Source organism: Ovis canadensis, chromosome 2 (genome assembly GCF_042477335.2).
Source record: "Ovis canadensis isolate MfBH-ARS-UI-01 breed Bighorn chromosome 2, ARS-UI_OviCan_v2, whole genome shotgun sequence".
Lineage (NCBI taxonomy): Eukaryota > Metazoa > Chordata > Mammalia > Artiodactyla > Bovidae > Ovis > Ovis canadensis.
The window spans coordinates 222381705-222400570 of NC_091246.1; the positions used below are offsets into that span (position 1 = coordinate 222381705).

General features: G+C 39.2%; 1 protein-coding gene across 1 annotated transcript in view; it reads right to left on the bottom strand.

The window, feature by feature from the left end:
* ABCA12 (ATP binding cassette subfamily A member 12) overlaps positions 1-18866 on the bottom strand; it is a 205250-nt gene that overhangs the window by 36638 nt on the left and 149746 nt on the right. The window contains exons 25-36 of the mRNA XM_069578281.1: positions 18244-18313; positions 18024-18158; positions 17007-17153; positions 15899-16085; positions 13746-13964; positions 12341-12537; positions 11407-11567; positions 9638-9874; positions 9094-9241; positions 5172-5424; positions 4490-4576; positions 3580-3673 (exon numbers count right to left, since the gene is read on the bottom strand). Coding sequence (XP_069434382.1) covers positions 3580-3673; positions 4490-4576; positions 5172-5424; positions 9094-9241; positions 9638-9874; positions 11407-11567; positions 12341-12537; positions 13746-13964; positions 15899-16085; positions 17007-17153; positions 18024-18158; positions 18244-18313 — 1935 coding nt within the window. The remainder of the gene's footprint in view (positions 1-3579; positions 3674-4489; positions 4577-5171; positions 5425-9093; positions 9242-9637; positions 9875-11406; positions 11568-12340; positions 12538-13745; positions 13965-15898; positions 16086-17006; positions 17154-18023; positions 18159-18243; positions 18314-18866) is intronic.

Below are 18866 nucleotides of genomic sequence, written 5' to 3' on the forward strand. Positions count from 1 at the left end.
TGGCACCCCACTCCAGTACTTCTGCCTGGAAAGTCCCATGGACGGAGGAACCTGGTAGGCTTCAGTCCATGGGGTCGCTGAGGGTCAGACACGACTGAGCAACTTCACTTTCACTTTTCACTTTCATGCATTGGAGAAGGAAATGGCAACCCACTCCAGTGTTCTTGCCTGGAGAATCCCAGGGACGGGGCAGCCTGGTGGGCTGCCATCTATGGGGTCACACAGAGTCGGACATGACTGAAGTGACTTAGCAGCAGCAGCAGCAGCAAATTGAAAAGATAACATTAACAGAGATAAGTTCTCAGGGATGAACAACAGTGGATGAAAGAAGAAAGAAAAGTCACTCAGTTGTGTCCAACTCTTTGCCACCCCATGGACTATAGCCTACCAGGCTCCTCCGTCCACGGGATTCTCCAGGCAAGAATACTGGAGTGGGTTGCCATTTTCTTCTCCAGGGGATCTTCCCAACCCAGGGATTGAACCTGGGTCTCCCCCATTGCAGGCAGATGCTTTATCGTCTGAGCTACCAGGGAAGTCAAGTTTATATTATATTAGTTTTAAGGGACTAAACCTAGGTGTCAGATTCCATTTTACCCATATCTAAATCTAATTTATATATATGTCTTATATACATGTTGCTGATTCATATATAAGTTGCAAACATAGTACAGAGAGTTCCTGTATGCCTGTCACCCAGTTTTCCCCATTGTTAGCATCTTATGTTACCATCAAAATTCAGTGCCTGGGTCCATTACTATTAACCAACCTCAGAGCTTAGTTTAAACCCCTTACTTATAAGTTTTAGCTTTCTGCACTCCCTGACTTCTTACTTTCCATTGGAGTGTATCATGCTTCGCTGCCACAAACTTTAGTTTGGAAAAAGCCTAGCACTTTTCCAGTTTTTCCTCCCATCTTCCACATAGTGTCTCAGAGCCTGAGACTAGCACCACATGCGTGGATCAAGAGCATAAAGTTACAGCTTGCTCTAAAAAAAGAATGCTGAATTTCACCTTGCATCAAGTTATAAAATTTGAAGATCACATTCTATAATGCCTCTGGTTTCATAAAAAGAGATATGTATGAATGTTATTTTTAGCTTTAATTTTTTATTGAATTATACAGAGAAAAGCATATATACTATAAGGATACTGTATGATAAATTTTGACAAACTGAAAACACCCTTGAACCAGCAACTGGATCAGAAAACAAAACAATGCTAGTACCCTAGGAGCCCCCCTTATCGTGTTTCCTTTCAACCCTATAACTCCCAAAGTAACCAGCACAGAAGAGTTTTGTCCATTTTTGTATTTTATACAAATATAATTGTATCATATGTACTCTCTCATATCTGGACTTTTTTTCACTGATCATTTGTTTGTGAGAACATGATGTGTATAGTTGTAGATCAAATAGAGGAAAACAATAGAACAGTAAAGACTAGAGATCCCTTCAAGAAAATCAGAGAAACCAAGGGAACATTTCATGCAAAGATGGGCACAATAAAGGACAGAAATGATATGGACCTAAAAGAAGCAGGAGATACTAAAAAGAGGTGACAAGAACATACAGAAGAACTGTGCAAAAAGAGTCATGGCATCCAGTACCATCATTTCACGGCAAGTAGATGGGGAAAAATTGGAAACAGTGATAGACTATTTTCTTGGGCTCCAAAATCACTGCAGATGGCTACTACAGCCACAAAATTAAAAGATGCTTGCTCCTTGGAAGAAAAGCTATGACAAACATAGACAGCATATTCAACAGCAGAGACATCACTTTGCCGACAAAGGTCCTTATAGTCAAAAGCTATGGTTTTTCCAGTAGTCATGTACAGATGAGAGACATGGACCATAAAGAAGGCTGAGCACCGAAGAACTGATGCTTTCAAACTGTGGTGCTGGAGAAGATTCTTGAGAGTCCCTTGGACTGCAAGGAGATCAAACCAGCCAGTCCTAAAAGAAATCAGTCCTGAATATTCATTGGAAGGGCTGATGCTGAAGCTATAGCTCCAATACTTTGGTGACCTGATCTGAAGAGTTGACTCACTGGAAAAGACCCTGGTGCTGGGAAAGGTTGAGGGCAGGAGGAGAAGGGGATGACAGAGGATGAGATGGTTGGATGGCATCACTGACTCAATGGACATGAGTTTGGGTAAACTCAGGGAGTTGGTGATGGACAGGGAGGCATCCACGGGGTCGCAAAGAGTCAGATATGACTGAGTGACTGAACTGAACTGAACTGATTCGACTGTTGCTGGGAATTTGGGAGGCCATTACAAATATTATTACTATGAGCATCCCAGTATATGTCTCCCAGTGAACTAGCACTTCTGATGGGTATATAATAGGAATGGAATTGATGAGTCCATAGGGTATGTATATCATCAGCATTAGCAGATACTATCAATGCTTTTAAAAATTGTTTACATAAATGTGGATTCCCATCAGCAGACTATTAAGCTGAAAAAACTTTACTTAAAAAAAAAATCTATCCAGATTCTATTTTTAAATACTAAGTTGGTAGACTTTTACTATGAACTAAATAAAACATGCAAAGAATTAGGTTAGATGAGAGATTAGAAAACACTTTAAGAACTGGGTAAGAATAATACTTATAATGCAAGGATTTCAAAAATGCCTGCTGGATTCTAGTTTTTATTGTTAGTAACTGTCTTACGTGAGGCCACAAAAAATGGTTGCACTTACAATATAAGATGTAATCATATGGCACTTTGAAGAGAATATTGCTAGATTCCTCCCCATAGGGAAGTGTTGGTAACATAGTGACTCTCAGAAACTAACAGTGACCTCTTTTCTTCAGCAATCTTTAATTTCTTAAAAGTTTACTGAATTGATAGACCTAGGGGTTCCCTGATGGCTCAGTCAGTAAAGAATCCGCCTGCAATGCAGGAGACTTGGGTTTGATTCCTGGGTTGGGAAGGTCCCCTGGAAGAAGGATGGCAGCCCACTCCAGGATTGTAGCCGGGAGAATGCCCATGGACAGAAGAGGCTGGCGGGCTGCAGTTGATAGGGTTGCAAAGAGTCGGACATGACTGAGCAACTAAGCACAGAAAACAAAAGTGTGTTTCTATAGAATACAGACAGGGTGTTGGTAGGAAAATCTTTAATGTTTCTTTCAGGACATGAATTATTCTCACATCCTGGAGGTGTTGCTTGGAGGCATATAGAGTTCTGTTCTGGACTTAAACACTACTAACTTCCCAGCTGACCACTATGATAGAAATCTCACTGTGCTTTCAAATATTACATTATGGAGGCATTTTGTTGTGTGGAACACAGAGCTTTCTGGTTACAACTGAACTGAGCCCCAAAACTCACTTTTAGTCAGTTTCCACAAAGACTGTCATAGAGTTACCTACCCCAGGAAGTTTGTCCTAAGATGGATTTAAAACAGTGACCTGAAGTTCAGTGTTTCTGAGCTGTTCAGATCCACATCGCTGAGCTACTAGCTTCTGTAAAATGAAACTATATCCCCTCTTTGGGAACCTAGAAAGATCTTTCAAGCTTTGATATTTGTTCCTTTTTTTTTTACTTCACTGAAAGCAAATTCCATCTTACCTGGGTGTTTTCTGAGCAGGAGCAAACTCCAAAATTAGTGATAGGTTCTCCACTGCTGTTCCATTTTCCCAGACTGTCTCTGTTTAAACACCTCCTGCAAGTAAGAATGATATTAAAGTGAGGTGTGTGTACATTCTTATGTTTATGTATAAGCGGGTATTTAGTATTGAATTCAGGTATAGTTCTCAGTTCAATTTACTGATTTTTCACAACTTGAAAATATATTGCACTACCATTTCCAAGTGATCTGACATCTTATGGGGGAATGAGGGACAGCACTTAACGATTAAGCAGTGCTGAGACCAAAGCTCATTGCCTCAATGTGGCAGGATGGAACTTCTTGATCCCTTTATTTTCTTTGCTCTTTTCATCCTCTCCTCTGAAGGGAAAGGGATTTTTAGAAAAATAATGCACTAATGTCAAGTTTGCATGTGTCATATACTATTTTGAAAGTTTGAATTTTTGTTGCTGTTCAGTTACTACATCATTTTGAATAAGCAACACTATATAGTGCAAAAGTCTGGGGACTGGAGTCGGAAGACATGTGTCTTGGCTTTAGCTACACAACCTACTCTTTAGATTTCTTTTGATAAGTATCCTAGTTCACATGAGCCTCAGTTTTTTTCATCTTAAAAATGAGATTAACAATTCACAGGGTGGTTGTGATTGTTTAGTGAAAATATGTATACAAACAAACTTTACAAGTTATAAAGCACCTCTTACTATTTCAGTATAGCCTCACCATGGAATGAACTAAAGGAGATAAATAAAGTCTTAAAAGATAGACTTCAGTCAGAGTGCTGACCTCCTCAGTCAAACAACACACACTCACCCATCCACACTCTGCCACACACATGCATGCCCGTGCACACACACTGGAATGCTGGAGGAAAAAAAAAGAACTACTTACAGATCACTGATATTCAAACACATGTTGTCAATGCCAGGGAAGCTCCACATTGCTGAGACCAGGTCTTTTGTGCTTGGGTGATAATTTCTATAATATTAAAGGACAGAAACAAATTTATGTTTCCTTCACTAGAGTTCCATATTAAACTCATTCTCATGAATAATTTGAAGAAATGACATATGCTGAATACAGGACTATTTTCTTAAAAATCTAAGAGAGATGTAGACTCAGAAAGAAGGTCACACAAAAAAATAAGCACCTGTCTCTATTTGGCTGTCTTATTATTTTCCTATCACATGCATTTAGTGATCACCTACTGCATACATAACATTATATTATACACAATTCTGATACTGCTATTCTGTATTTAATAAAAAGTTATTTGCCACGTATTACAACAGATTGAGAACCCATACCTAATCTGGTTTTCCTGATTAAATATTCATTAAAAATAAAAATCTACCTTAACTTTATTTTTAGACAAATACAAAAATTCTTACAGTTGTTTGCTGGTGAGGGAAGTGTCATGTTGTGATAAATCAAACTGTCTATTTCTTTGGCAGGATCAGGTATTGTGGCTCTGAGTTCTTTATTCTTCAGCATTTTATGACATTCATTCAGGCACAATGCACCTCTGGAGGCATTGGGAAAATGTTGTTTCAGTTAAAGGAAAGACACTTACGCATAGAATGTTGTCTGTTCCGAGGTACCATAAAGAGATGGGGTGATTTGGAGCTCTGGATAACTGTTGCTGGAACTCCTCAGCGTGCCGAGGCCCATGGCGGTTGTTACAAAGACAATGGGGAGAATAACCTGTGCTATGAAGCCCTTCCAGTTCCGGCGGGTGTGATGGAACCTCTTAATGAGTATAGCCATAATCTTCTTCAATAACAGTTTAAAACCAACCGATCTCTCTCCTCTGGTCAGGATTTTGTCTGATTTTAAAAAAGAGAGAGAGATTTAACATGGTTATGGGAAATCTTGATAAATCAAGCAATAAAGTAACTTCAAAGACTATGGACCCTGCTTAGTTAACTTATATGCAGAGTACATCATGAGAAATGCTGGAGGAAGCAGAAGCTAGAATCAAGATTGCCAGGAGAAATATCAGTAACCTCAGATATGCAGATGACACCACCCTTATGGCAGAAAGTGAAGAACTAAAGAGCCTCTTGATGAAGACGAAAGAGAAGAGTGAAAATGTTGGCTTAAAGCTCAACATTCAGAAAACAAAGATCATGGCATCTGGTCCCATCACTTCATGGGAAATAGAAGGGGAAACAGTGGAAACAGTGTCAGACTTTATTTTGGGGGGCTCTGAAATCACTGCAGATGGTGATTGCAGCCATGAAATTAAAAGACGCTTACTCCTTGGAAGGAAAGTTATGACCAACCTAGATAGCATATTTAAAAGCAGAGACATTACTTTGCCAACAAAGGTCCGTCTAGTCAAGCCTATGGTTTTTCCGGTGGTCTTGTATGGATTTGAGAGTTGGACTGTGAAGAAAGCTGAGCACCGAAGAATTGATGCTTTTGAAGTGTGTTGCTGGAGAAGACTCTTGCGAGTCCCTTGGACTGCAAGGAGATCCAACCAGTCCATCCTAAAGGAAACCAGTCCTGGGTGTTAAATGGAAGGACTGATGCTGAAGCTGAAACTCCAATACTTTGGCCACCTCATGTGAAGTGCTGACTCATTGGAAAAGACTCTTGATGCTGGGAGGGATTGAGGGCAGGAGGAGAAGGGGACGACAGAGGATGAGATGGCTGGATGGCATCACCAACTCGATGCAGAGGAGTTTGGTTGAACTCCAGGAGTTGGTGATGGACAGGGAGGCCTGGCGTGCTGCGATCATGCGGTCACAAAGAGTTGGACACGACTGAGTGACTAACACTTTCACTTTCTTCATTGATCAGCTATGGGCCTGAGTCTCTCCATCTTAAAAGCATATGTAAAAGTTCTTTGAAAATTATAAATTATTATACACAAAATATTCTTTGTCATATACATAGTAATCTTAATGTCAAAGTGAGACTTCTAGAATTATATAAGTGAATATTGTCACCAATCTCCTAAAGTCTCAGTGCAGAATCAATATGTATTACTGACTACTAATATTAAAGAAGTAGCTTCTATCAAAAGATTGAATTCAAATAAAATAAACAAGAGAGCAAAACATCTGGTGGGCTGCCATCTATGGGGTCTCACAGAGTCGGACACAACTGAAGCAACTTAGCTGCAGCAACAGCAGCAGCAGCAGTATAACTCATCCCTGTTGTCAGTAACTTGGTGACCATAAGTCTAATTGGCTCTCATTATGGAGCCCAGTCAGAGAAGGCGATGGCACCCCACTCCAGTATTCTTGCCTGGAAAATCCTGTGGACAGAGGAGCCTGGTGGGCTGCAGTCCACGGGGTCGCTAAGAGTCGGAAACGACTGAGCGACTTCACTTTCACTTTTCACTTTCAGGCATTGGAGAAGGAAATGGCAACCCACTCCAGTGTTCTTGCCTGGAGAATCCCAGGGATGGGGAAGCCTGGTGGATTTCCATCTATGGGGTTGCACAGAGTCAGACACGACTGAAGAGACTAGCAGCAGCAGCAGCAGCAGCAGCATGGGGCCCAATGAAGTCACCTTAAACGTAGGAAAAGCAAAATGCTCTCCTCCAAAGTACAATTCTAGTTCAAGTACTTATTTGTTGTATTGTTTTTAGAAATCTGGACTGACTATATAGCATTTTAAAACTCCATTTTTACCACTTCAGTCACAGAAAAGAGCTCATTGGAAAAAATGCCTAGCCTCCTCCCCAGAAAGCCTACCCCACTCCCATGTCTTCTGAGAGTGAGAGCTGCACAGTGGTGGAGGTCATAAACTGTGGCTTGGGCCTCTCAGGTGGTTCGGTGGTAAACAATATACCTGCCAATGCAGGGGTTGGGAGAGACACAGGTTCGATCCCTGGGTTGGGAATATCCCCTGGAGAAGGAAATGGCAATCTACTCCAGTATTCTTGACTAGAGAATCCCACGGATAGAGGAATCTGGTGGGCTATAGTCCATGGGGTTGCAAGAGTCGGGACACAACTTAGTGACTGAGAATGCATGTCTCAGTAGTGCTCATACAACAAGATAATTTCAGCAGTCCCCTCTAAAAATAGTTTCAAATATGACATTTCTTCTGAAGGTCTGCCACCACGCATTCCTTTACATGTGATAAAATGACAGTATTTGTCAACTCTGTGGATATTTTTAATCCTCCATCACAAATTATGCAGCACAAAAATTATGATCTTCATTTAGCTGATAAGAAAAAATACAAAGCTGCTTAATTTAAAATGAATTCCAATTAAATAGAGTGAACAAGTTTAAATGAGAACTCATATCTCTGAAAGGGGAATGGCAGAAGGAGCTAAATATTGAAAGTTAATCAGTATGCTTTTCTGTTTCTTGAGACATTACATGTCGATGACGTACAGGTGTATCAAATGGAGCAAATACGTGCTTTCTAAATGATAATGTCAAGGAGGGGAACATTCTGACGGAAGAATAGTTTCAAATTAGGAGACAAATGCAGAGGCGAATGCATAACATTTGCTTCCTGAAGCAGATGACCCTGCTCTAAGTTCTCAATTCCATAGTCCCAACAATTATATTTCCAAAAGGTGACATCTGAGGAATCTAGCAGAGGAAAAATGAGACTCCCAAGTTCCAGAGTTATACAAACACCAGCGATTATATTTTCTGAATTTTAGAGTCAAGCAAATGTTTCATCATAAGTTCTATTCCTAGAGATTTTTCCCAATTTAAGCAAAACTATTGAAATGATTACTCCATAATTTATACATGGTTTTACTATATGCTTCCTTAAGTAAATAGCATTTCCAAAGGCATAAACTAACTGTCAGAAAGAATATAAGACAGGATAAAAGCTATTTTCAAAAGGGCCCAATTCCTCAAAGCTGTGACAAGTAACAGCGTTTTCCAAACATATCTTGTGTGAAGAATTGGAGGTGGGAGGGAACCTATTATTATAGATTCTTCACTGTTCAGTCCAACTTCATGAATTCAGTGCATGCTCAGATGCTTCAGTCATGTTCGACTCTTTGCGACCCATGGACTGTAGCTTGCCAGGCTCCTCTGTCCATGGGATTCTCCAGGCAAGAACACTGGAGTGGGTTGCCATGCCCTCCTCCAGCAGATCTTCCTGACTCAGGGATCGAAACTCCATCTCATATGTCTCCTGCATTGGCAGGTGGGTTCTTTACCACTATTGCCACCTGGGAAGCCCTGTTGGACACCATCAGTTATAAGAAGTATTGAACTTGTTGAACACAAGTTGGAATAAGTCATATCCTGAAAATGACTTCTCATAGCTAGACAGGATACACATCACTACCCTAACAAGGAAGTTGATGTTCTTCAAAATATTTTTCCAATAGGGAATTCAATTTGGTTTGATAAATATTTTGTATATAAAAATAAAGGTTATATTTCTTTATTCTTTTTAAATTTAGAAATTATAAAGTTGAATTAAAAAATTCTGTCCTGTGATTTTCTCATTTATGCTGTTCATTGGAATTAAGCAAAATGTGTACATTAGATTTATTTTACCATCTCTGTCTGTGAAATTGCTGCTGCTCACAGATAAATCATCAGGGGTTGAGATGCCATTGGTACAGGAACTTCCGATTTTCTTTGGTGTTAAGTGTTCAAGACTCATATTATTTTTGTGTGACTCTTTAGTCAAGTTCAGAAAGACCTAGAAAGAGAAGCAGGAACACTTCATTAGCATAAAAAATGTATATGTTTTCTAGCTTTTAAGCTCAATTTTTATTTTAAATTTTTGTCACATTTATTGAGACTTTAAAGGAACATATTCGTAGTAAAAGATATGTTTTCTCTAACTGAAGCAACATGCTTGTTCTCAGAAGTCAGTCTTACATAAGAATGGTACTGAGATAATTTTAAGATTTTCTGATTTGGTAAAATGTTTGTTTATAATTTTTATATAATCAAAAGCATCTTTATTTTTGCTTCCCTTTACTTCTTAAAACATTCATTAATTTTTTTTCTTTTTAAAAAGAACTGTTCATATTTATTCTAGGGGTACGGCAAGTTAATCAGCCTCAAGCAAAAAGGAAATGTCCAGGTGTACCTCTTCCACAGTAGTATCTGAAATGCCATAGCATCCAATGTTGAGGTCACCCAGGCCACTGTCCAGAGCTCTCAGGAGTGAAAGATAGGCCCCCGAGACTTTGGTGCTAAATGGAGGAAGCACGTAGACAAGTTCTCCCCCGATGTCCTCCTTGAGGTAGGCGTCAGGGAGATGTGACTGGATCATTGCCGTCACAGCTGTGGTGTCACACACTGTACTTGCATTTAGATTTGGACTCTAGAGATGAGAAGAGAAGTTAAACACTCCCTTGTCTTCACACTATAGGGCCCAAGGGCCCCGGTCAGAGGGTGGCGAGTTCTTTTAGGCCAGTACAGACCTGTGCCAGGGAGTATATCACTTCTCTCATGCTCCCTGTCCCACTGGGGGTCTCTGTCCCACTACGGTTGTCTGTCAGTCACTATCCTCTTGGCTTCGTCTCCCACCTCACCCTGTCCCTTCTCCAGCCTCCTTGCTCACCTCCTCCCTCTCTCTCTCACCCCAGCAACAACAAACTTTCGGTTATTCAATGCTTCAGGCTCAGGCACGCTCCCTCCTTAGGGTCTTTGCAATTGTTCCTTTGCCCCAGATAGTGACAAGCTCACTCTCTGCCTGGCCTTAACTCCTGGCTCATCTGTCACCTTCTCAGAGACCCTGTCTACTTAAAATGGCACTTCCTAGCATTCCCTATGCCCTTTCCTCTGCTTTATTCTACCCATAGTAGTTATCACTTGCTAATATTCTAAATTATATACTTATCAATTTTACCACCCAAATTCCCTACACTCCCATCAGAACATAAACTCCATGAGGGCAGAGATCTTAGCATCATCAGTTCACTGCTGTATCCCCAGTGCCTAAGACAATGTCTTGGGCACATATTAAGATATCATATATAACTAATAAATAAAATTTTAACTGAATTAAGGAATGTGACAATGAACTACTTTTTACATTTTGGAAGTCACATTAGGATGATAAGATGTAAAATAAATGAGAGTAGTCATAGCATATACATTTTGCGCAACATAGATACATAGCACTATTTGAGATAGTAAGGGAGCCTTAGTAACTAAGCAGTTTTGTTCTTTGAAGATGTGAAAGCATCACTGGTCTGTCTGAATTAGTCTCCACATTACCAGTCGAGGAACACTGATCAGAAAGTGAATATGTGACTGTATATTCCTTCATTTGCTTTTTATTGAGTGGAAAATCTAATTTTTAGCCTTACAGGCTGAAATGTAGGGAAACTAACAGGCTGATCCTTCATCACTAGCTTTAAGTATAGACTTTCTTTTATCTAGTACGTTAGTTCTCAATGTGCAATCCCAGAACAGCAGCATCAGTGTCATATGTGGACATTGGTAGAAGTGTAGTAAATTCTGGAACCCCTTCCCAGATCTACTGAATCAGAGACACTCAAAGGTGGAACCAGAAGTCTGGATTTAACCAAGACCTTCAGCGGTTCTGACATTTGCTCAAGTTTGAGAAACATGAATCTAACATGTTAATAGTGAATTTTAGCAATGTATGAAGTTGGACAGATTCTACTTCTGTTTCACACCAAGCTGAATATGACCCTACAATGAGGTGTACTTTCTCTCCTGCTGCTGCTGCTGCTGCTGCTGCTGCTGCTAAGTCGCTTCAGTCATGTCCTACTCTGTGCAACCCCATAGACGGCAGCCCACCAGGCTCCTCGGTCCATGGGATTTTCCAGGCAAGAGTACTGGAGTGGAGTGCCATTGCCTTCTCCAACTTTCTCTCCTACAAACCTTTTTCTTAGTGAGTGTGAGGTGATACCCATCTCCAAATGCTTCCTTGAGATAAAACGGTGACCCGCAGCAGCGCAGCCCTCCTTGCTCCAGGAAGGCAATGCGGTCACTCAGCACTTCAGCCTCATCCAAGTGGTGCGTCGACAGAATGATTGTTCTGGCTTGAAAACACAGAGAACAACCGAAAATGAAAAATGAAGCTACAGTTGCCAAGATATACTGAGTTAAAACAAGTAAATCCTGTGATTTATGAAGAGTCACATTTTATGAGCTAATGGAAACACTGATGGGAGGGGCTTCCAAAATGATCAAAGAGAAATTCAGAAGGGATGTTCTTAAATACCTGAGGCAGGGGCGGTGTCCTTATAAGTTGACAGCAAATATGCTGTAAGGCTAAATGTCCATACTCTGTAGTGGGGGCAACATCTGTTAATCCCTTATTCTGCTTCCTTGCCTTCACTTCCATTATCTCTCTCTGTCTCTCTCTCTCCCTCCCTCTTTTTCTTCACTATGAAAAAGCAGTAATTTTAAAGACTTTTTGAAAATTTCTCTCTGATTAATCCACTCCACTCTGATTGCTCCTTTGCCTCATATCCTGCTAGCACTTATTTAGTCTGTTTTCAGTTTATTTTCGTTTGTGTATGTTTGGTATCTCTAATTGGATTCTAAGCTCCTCTAGGCAGAATTTGGAACTCTGTTGGATTTGCATACTCTCACAAAGGTCAGTTAAGAGCTCAATTCACAGTGGGCTCTACATAATTACACACTAATTGATCCAGAAATTTAGCTAGAAGACAAGACCTGGGAAAAGGAAGAACACACCTTAGATGTTTAATGGAGATTATAAACAGAAAAGACTTCAACTTGTGTGCTTGCATCCCAGAGGGCAAAACTATAACTGCTGGCTAGAGAAGTTATAAGAAGGTACTCATACCAGTTTTGTTCTTGGATATAACATCCCATATACTTCGCCGAGAACATGGGTCAACGCCAGTGGATGGTTCATCCAGAATTACCACCCTTGATCCTCCGATGAGAGCTATGGATATGGATAACTTCCTCTTCATTCCTCCTGACAGTGTTCCAACTCTCTTATGACGATGGCTATACAGTCCAGTATCTTTTAAAGTCCTTCAGAAATGATGGACAGTGGTTATGTTTTACACATAGAATATTTGAATTTTGGAAAAAAATCACCCTAAATAAGAGGTATTCATTGAACAACTATTATGTGCTCAGCAAGGTAAACTATTGAGGATTCATGACAGTTTTCTGTTGTTTATCATCTAGTTGGAGGTATAAAATTAATACTAAGAAAACACCATAAGGACTATATGGTTCATTATTTTATTCATTCATTTGACAAGTCTTTATTTATAGAGTCCCTACCTGTTTTCTGCCAGACTGTGTTTTAGGTGCTATGGAACAGCATCGAGCAGATAATGTTCCTAACCCACAAGGAGATGATGATATTAGTATGATTGTGTATCAGGAGTAATGCAGGGGCAATTCAGTTGATAAACATATTCCCAAGAAGATTATAGTTTTCTATTTTATGATAAGTGTAATGAAAAAACAAATAACACTGGGTACATGAGATGAGTGCCTGGGGTGTGCTATTTTAGGCATCTGTTTTACACATGGCGGCTCCCTCAGAGAAGGTGATGTTTGAGCAGAGACCAGAAAGGGGTGGAGTAAGTCTAAGGGCTGTCTGGGGAAGGCTGCTTTAAGTAGTGGGAACATGGGGAGCCTGGAGGCGGGAGCAGGCCCAGCGTAACTGAGCGTGCACCTGGGCGAGCATGCCTGGAGCAGAGTAAATGGGAAAGAAGCAGAAGGGCATAAAATCAAAAGCGAGATTGAGGGCAGGTCAGGAAGAGTCTCACAGGCCTCGATAAGGACATTCCTGAGTTTCACACTGAATGTGGTGAGAAACTATTAGAAGGCTTTGACAGAGGAATGACATGGTCAAATCTGTAGTTTGAAAAGGTTACCCTGACTGTTTTTTAAGAATAGACTGTACAAGGGAAAGTAGAAGCCAGGGGTCCAGTTAAGACTTGTATGGTGGCCATGGAGATTGTAAACAGGAATGGGGGCAATACAGGAACCAGAAATGAAGGCAGCTATTTCCAGTGTAATAACTGGCTGTGGAGGAGAATGTATACAATTCTCATAGGCCCTTATACAAACCCATAGGCCCTTAAATGTATACAATAGCAGGAAAGTAGGAAAACTGAAAACAGTTGTTTCCTGAGAAACTGTTTCCTTCTGGTATTATTATTGTAACTTGACTTTTTGAGAGAAGTTAACCAGCACATGATCTCATTCCTGTCATATCTGACCTTTTCACTTCTTCATGCAGCTGCTTTTTAGTCCAGTGAGGAACTTTGATGGAGCCGTAGAGGAGAAGGTGCTCCTTGGTGGTGAGGTAACTGAACAAGACATCATGCTGCATGCAGACGCCCATGTTCTTCCGCACAATGTGCAGATCTGTTCTGATATCTTTTCCATAAACAAAGATGGTACCTGCTGAGGCCCCAAACAGTCCAGTCAACATGGAGCTGGAAATGAAGAAACCATGTTAAGTGTGAACCAAAACTTTGATCTAGGTTTTTGGACTAAATATATCTTAGTTGTTAGCAAAAAAATGTTACAGTGTATCTTCCCAGGGCAGGTCAAGCTATGAGGTAAAATCGGATTAATTGGGAGTAAGAATTAAAATTGCTTTTAAGCTTCTAATACTTTGGTGTTACAGAAGCACTACATGTGATGATGATGGTGGGTGGTGGTGGCAATAATAACTGAAAGGGTTGGGCTTCTTAATTGCAAATGCACTCCCTTCTTCAGCAAACTCCCACACATCCCTGGCATCAGGTAGTTCCCATAGGCCATTGAGACTCAAATTTCTATTTCCCACGTGAACTTTGGTCATCTTCAGTCCCCCACTCTACCCTGTGACTAGAATATTCTCACCTACAGAACTCCTCATCGTATTTCAGATGGCCAGTAAACTGGGCAGTTATTTAATATCCATCTTCTCCACTAAAATGTAAGCCCCATGAAGTCAAGGAAAGGACATATATATATATATATATTTTTTTTTTTTTGTACCACTCTTACCATCTAACTAGTGTCTTACACATAATAGATCTTAAAGGACTACTGTGGATTAAATAAGAGAATCAATACAATGTGTGATTCTTCCCATAAAAATGCATTAAAATCAAACAACATATTTCTTTACATATTCCTTATACTAAGAAAACTACAATGGGGACTTTCTCAGCTAAAATGATAGCCTCATCAAAATCTTTCTCCATCCCCTTTCTTTATTGTCCTCTTATTGCTTATTAGAAATCTTAATTTTTAAGCACTGTATTCTCAGCATGGCAACCCACTCCAGCATTCTTGCCTGGAGAATCCTTATGGATAGAAGAGCTTGGTGGGCTACAATCCATAGGGTCACAGAGTTGGACACCACTGAAGAGACTTAGCACAAGCACAGCACATTCTCACTAGAAAGCCAACTCTGCACTGAAACAGGCCAGATAAATGAGAGCAGCTGCATGTTTGCTCTTTTCATAACTCTCTTTTGTCCCCTTTTAATTACTGAAAAATATGTTTTGGCAAGTCACTGAGCTTACTCATGATGACAGTCAACAGCATATCTGACAATGGATACTTTTTCCCAAATAAGGCTAGAACACCAGCAGCATCTTAGAGCTCACTCCAAGCAAAGCCTAGTGGAGCACTGGAGGCGAGTCACAGAAACAATTTCAAAACAATGTCACTTTTAAAACCATTCAAATCTTTCCTCCATTAGGACACAGGAAAATGCTAGTGAAGAGAGAGGAAGAACAGCCCATGTACTATTTGTGAACTTTTTGATCTATATCTGATAGCTAGTGATTCTTTTCTTTTTTTTTTCTTTCATGAATCAAGGCAAAGGATCCATTTAATAGAGCAGGTGGGGCTGCGTGTGTTTATACCAAGATTTGTGAATCCAAACTGGTATACAGGCCAGAATAAAAATGCAAATAAGTGAAGCAGACTGACTGTATGAGGCAGTAAAGTTGGTGGGGAGCTGGGATGAACCAGAAAGCAGATACCCTCTTTAAGAACAGTCACTAGTAAGTCCAAAACAATTATCTCTATCTAAGCCTGTAGGTCCAATGTTACCAAAACTTTCTAATATTTAAGAGATGACAGGAATGTTCATTTTTATTTGAAAACTCTCCTATTTTTATTTGAAAACTGGCACAGAAATAAAATATTTTAGAAGTACTAGTGGGCCAATATTAGGTAGACCAAAATGAACCTATCTGGGGGGTCTGATCCAGACTTTGAGCTCACAGGTTGGACCTTGCTTCTACAGTAAGCAAGTTGAGGTATCTTAACCTATCTGGGAGCTGTAACAACTCTATTTTTATGAAAGGATTGAGGAAATATTAAGTAATATGCTTCCATGACACCTGAGTATTGAAAAGTAACATACATGGTGGTAGTCTTCCCGGCTCCATTGGGCCCCAGCAATGAAGTAATATGACCTTCATAGAAGTTCAGATTGAGGTTATCAACAGCAATTTTTGAGCCATAGATCTTTGTGACCCCATGCAGAGCAACCCCAACTGTGAGATCTTTAGGTTCAGGTTCAATGTTGGAGGAAAATTTGTATTCAGGACCTGGAGAGAAATCAAGAGAAGAGTTGTAAGCTCACAAGGAAAGAAAATGCAGCCAGATTTAGACTTTTCCTTAATTAAAAACTGAAGACTATAGACACAAGCCTCAAAGTAAAAAATAATTCCAGATATAAATGGTCTATTATAGTCTTCCACTTTCTCACTTGTTTTAAAAATGAATGGGAGTGTTGGAACCACACTCTAAGGTTTATATTACCTGTCTCTGTCAGAAAAAGCAGTCTCAGAATATAGAATCATAATACTGAATTCTCCTTTATTCAAATCAAAGATCTCAAATATTCAAAATACAAGTTTAAGTCTTGGTCTTCCAGTTGAACAGCGTGATACCTATGTATAGAATAAATGTCTATACTTGGTGGACAATGCTTACTCAGATCTGTAGTTACAGAATCAGTTCACTAATTACTCTCTACATTTCCTTCATGTATTACAAAAGAACTAGTTATATGGGTCATCCTTACTTTATAAAACTGACACTGCTCACCCAATGTCAGTAAGTCACAAGGCTTAAATTGTTTGTTCTTGGTTGGCGATGGGTTATGCTAAATTATCCATACTTGTTACTTGGTTACTCCTTATGACTAGCGACAGATGGCTGGAGTGAGGGGTGTAGACTGTGGCCAAGGAACAAAATTTTTCTCTGTGTGAATCTAACTGGACCACAAAGGGATCTGCAATCTTGGCCTAATTAGCACCATATGCTAACCAACTGAGTTAATGAGCCCAGAAAAAGCCACGATTTAATCTCCCTACGAGTCCAAACACATATGTGTAGATATATTCATCCATGACTAAAAGGATGATAATTTTGCCATTTAGAAAAACATAATTAAAATCACTAGTCATGTAAATTTTACATCAGTTCTCTCATAATAATGCATGTTGTTGACCTACTTGTCTTACTGGCAGATGGGTTGGTGTTCTGCATCATGATATTAGTAAACATAAGCCCATTGCTTTTCTCATGATTCACTTCTGCACATCCCAATCGTTCTTTCCAATAGGAAGGAAGGAATGGAAAATACCAAGGAGCTGCCATACCATATGTACCTGTAACAAAAATGTATTAGGAAAAGTAGTTTTAAGTCGATTGTTAACATTAAGTATCAGAAGTTAAATAACAGTATTTACTATGCAGTATTTAGGGAATATTTTCATTTTTTTGATACTATATAAAACTAAAGTTGTCTCAGTTTCCAAAGTAAAGTAAAAAAGAAAGCCAGTTTTTAATTCTTTCCTTTATAAACAGCTTCACTGGGTACAGTTATATACTATAAAATTTAATCATTGTAAATGTAGAGTGTGATGATTTCTAGTAAATAAATTTTTGCAACCAGAACAACAATCCCCAGATTCCAATAACTCCAAAAAGTTATCTCATGTGCTTTGCAAATAATCCTTGGTTTCAACCCAAGTCAGAGGCAACCACTGATCTGCTTTGTCTCCACATTTTTCTCTTTTACAGAAATTTTATATAACTGGAATAGAGTAACACTCTTTCATTCATTCATAGAATCAAAAACATGCAAATATAAATAAGACTTAATGGAAAAACTTCTGAGCATGTTGAAGTTTTAACCATTTGAGACCTTGGAGGGGAACCCCACTAGTCTTGTTCCATTGAATTTGATAAATTTTCCTTAGAATTAAAAGACTTGAATTTTGCCTTTTATAATATCTCATACTCCTATTTAGAAAGACTGGACTCCATGCTTCTTAATTCATTCTATCCTTTAAAGGAATATCAGGGGAAAAAATCAACAGTGCATTATCTCAGGCTGGAAAATTTTGGTTAGTTTTGGGATTGAAGTATTTTTTGGAGATGATATTTGGCAAATAAAATATTAGAAAATATATATTAGCAGTTTTATAATGATGACAATCATGAAAAGCATGTATGTGTAGGAAGAATGATCATACCTGGGAAAACGTTCCGGACATACCAAGCAATAAGGAAATAAATGAAAGAGTCAGCTAGGATTAGACAGCACAGCCAGCCAAATGAAGTGGTGTCATCTTGAACTGGGGAACTGTACATATTTTCCCACTGAAGACCTAAGTGAACACATACATTTATTTTTCCATGAAACATTTTATAGGTGTGAAAGATAAAATCCAGTTGAAAAGAAAGTGAACCTACCAATGCCTTGCTCCTCATAGCGTGCAATGTACTGACCTGCATAACTGAAAGCTGTTGGAGACAGCAGGCTCTGTGAATAAAATGAACCACAATGATAGTTCTTGTAGACTTCATACATTTCACCCAGAGAGGTCTTAACCTATTTCAAACTTTAGGCCTGTATATAGGTAAAACTAACACTAACTCTCTAATCATATTTAAAAGCACAGAGGTCTCTTACCAAGCACACTACAACTTTGGAGGAAGAGGGGAGGAAATAGCAGAAAACAAAAGAAGGAAAACTATAGCTTGAAAAATATTTGTCAAAAATCCAAAATACATATCTAAACTTATTAAATGTTGTTCAGCAATTTACAAAATTGGTAATTATAGAGTAATGCAATGTAAGATTAACACCAAATGAAATGTTAGGGGCCAGAAGATGTTTTTACTTCATAGATTGTCTTCAATAATAGAAGTTTTATGCATGAAAATATATTAAAATGTCAATTGAGTACTTATAATGCAACAAATAAAAAGTTTAAAAGTTGTTTAAATACAAGGTGGCCAATGTTAAATGAAAGTTATTTATCCCTTTCTATTTCCACAAACAACAAAGTTCTAATATGAGCCTCAGTCAATGG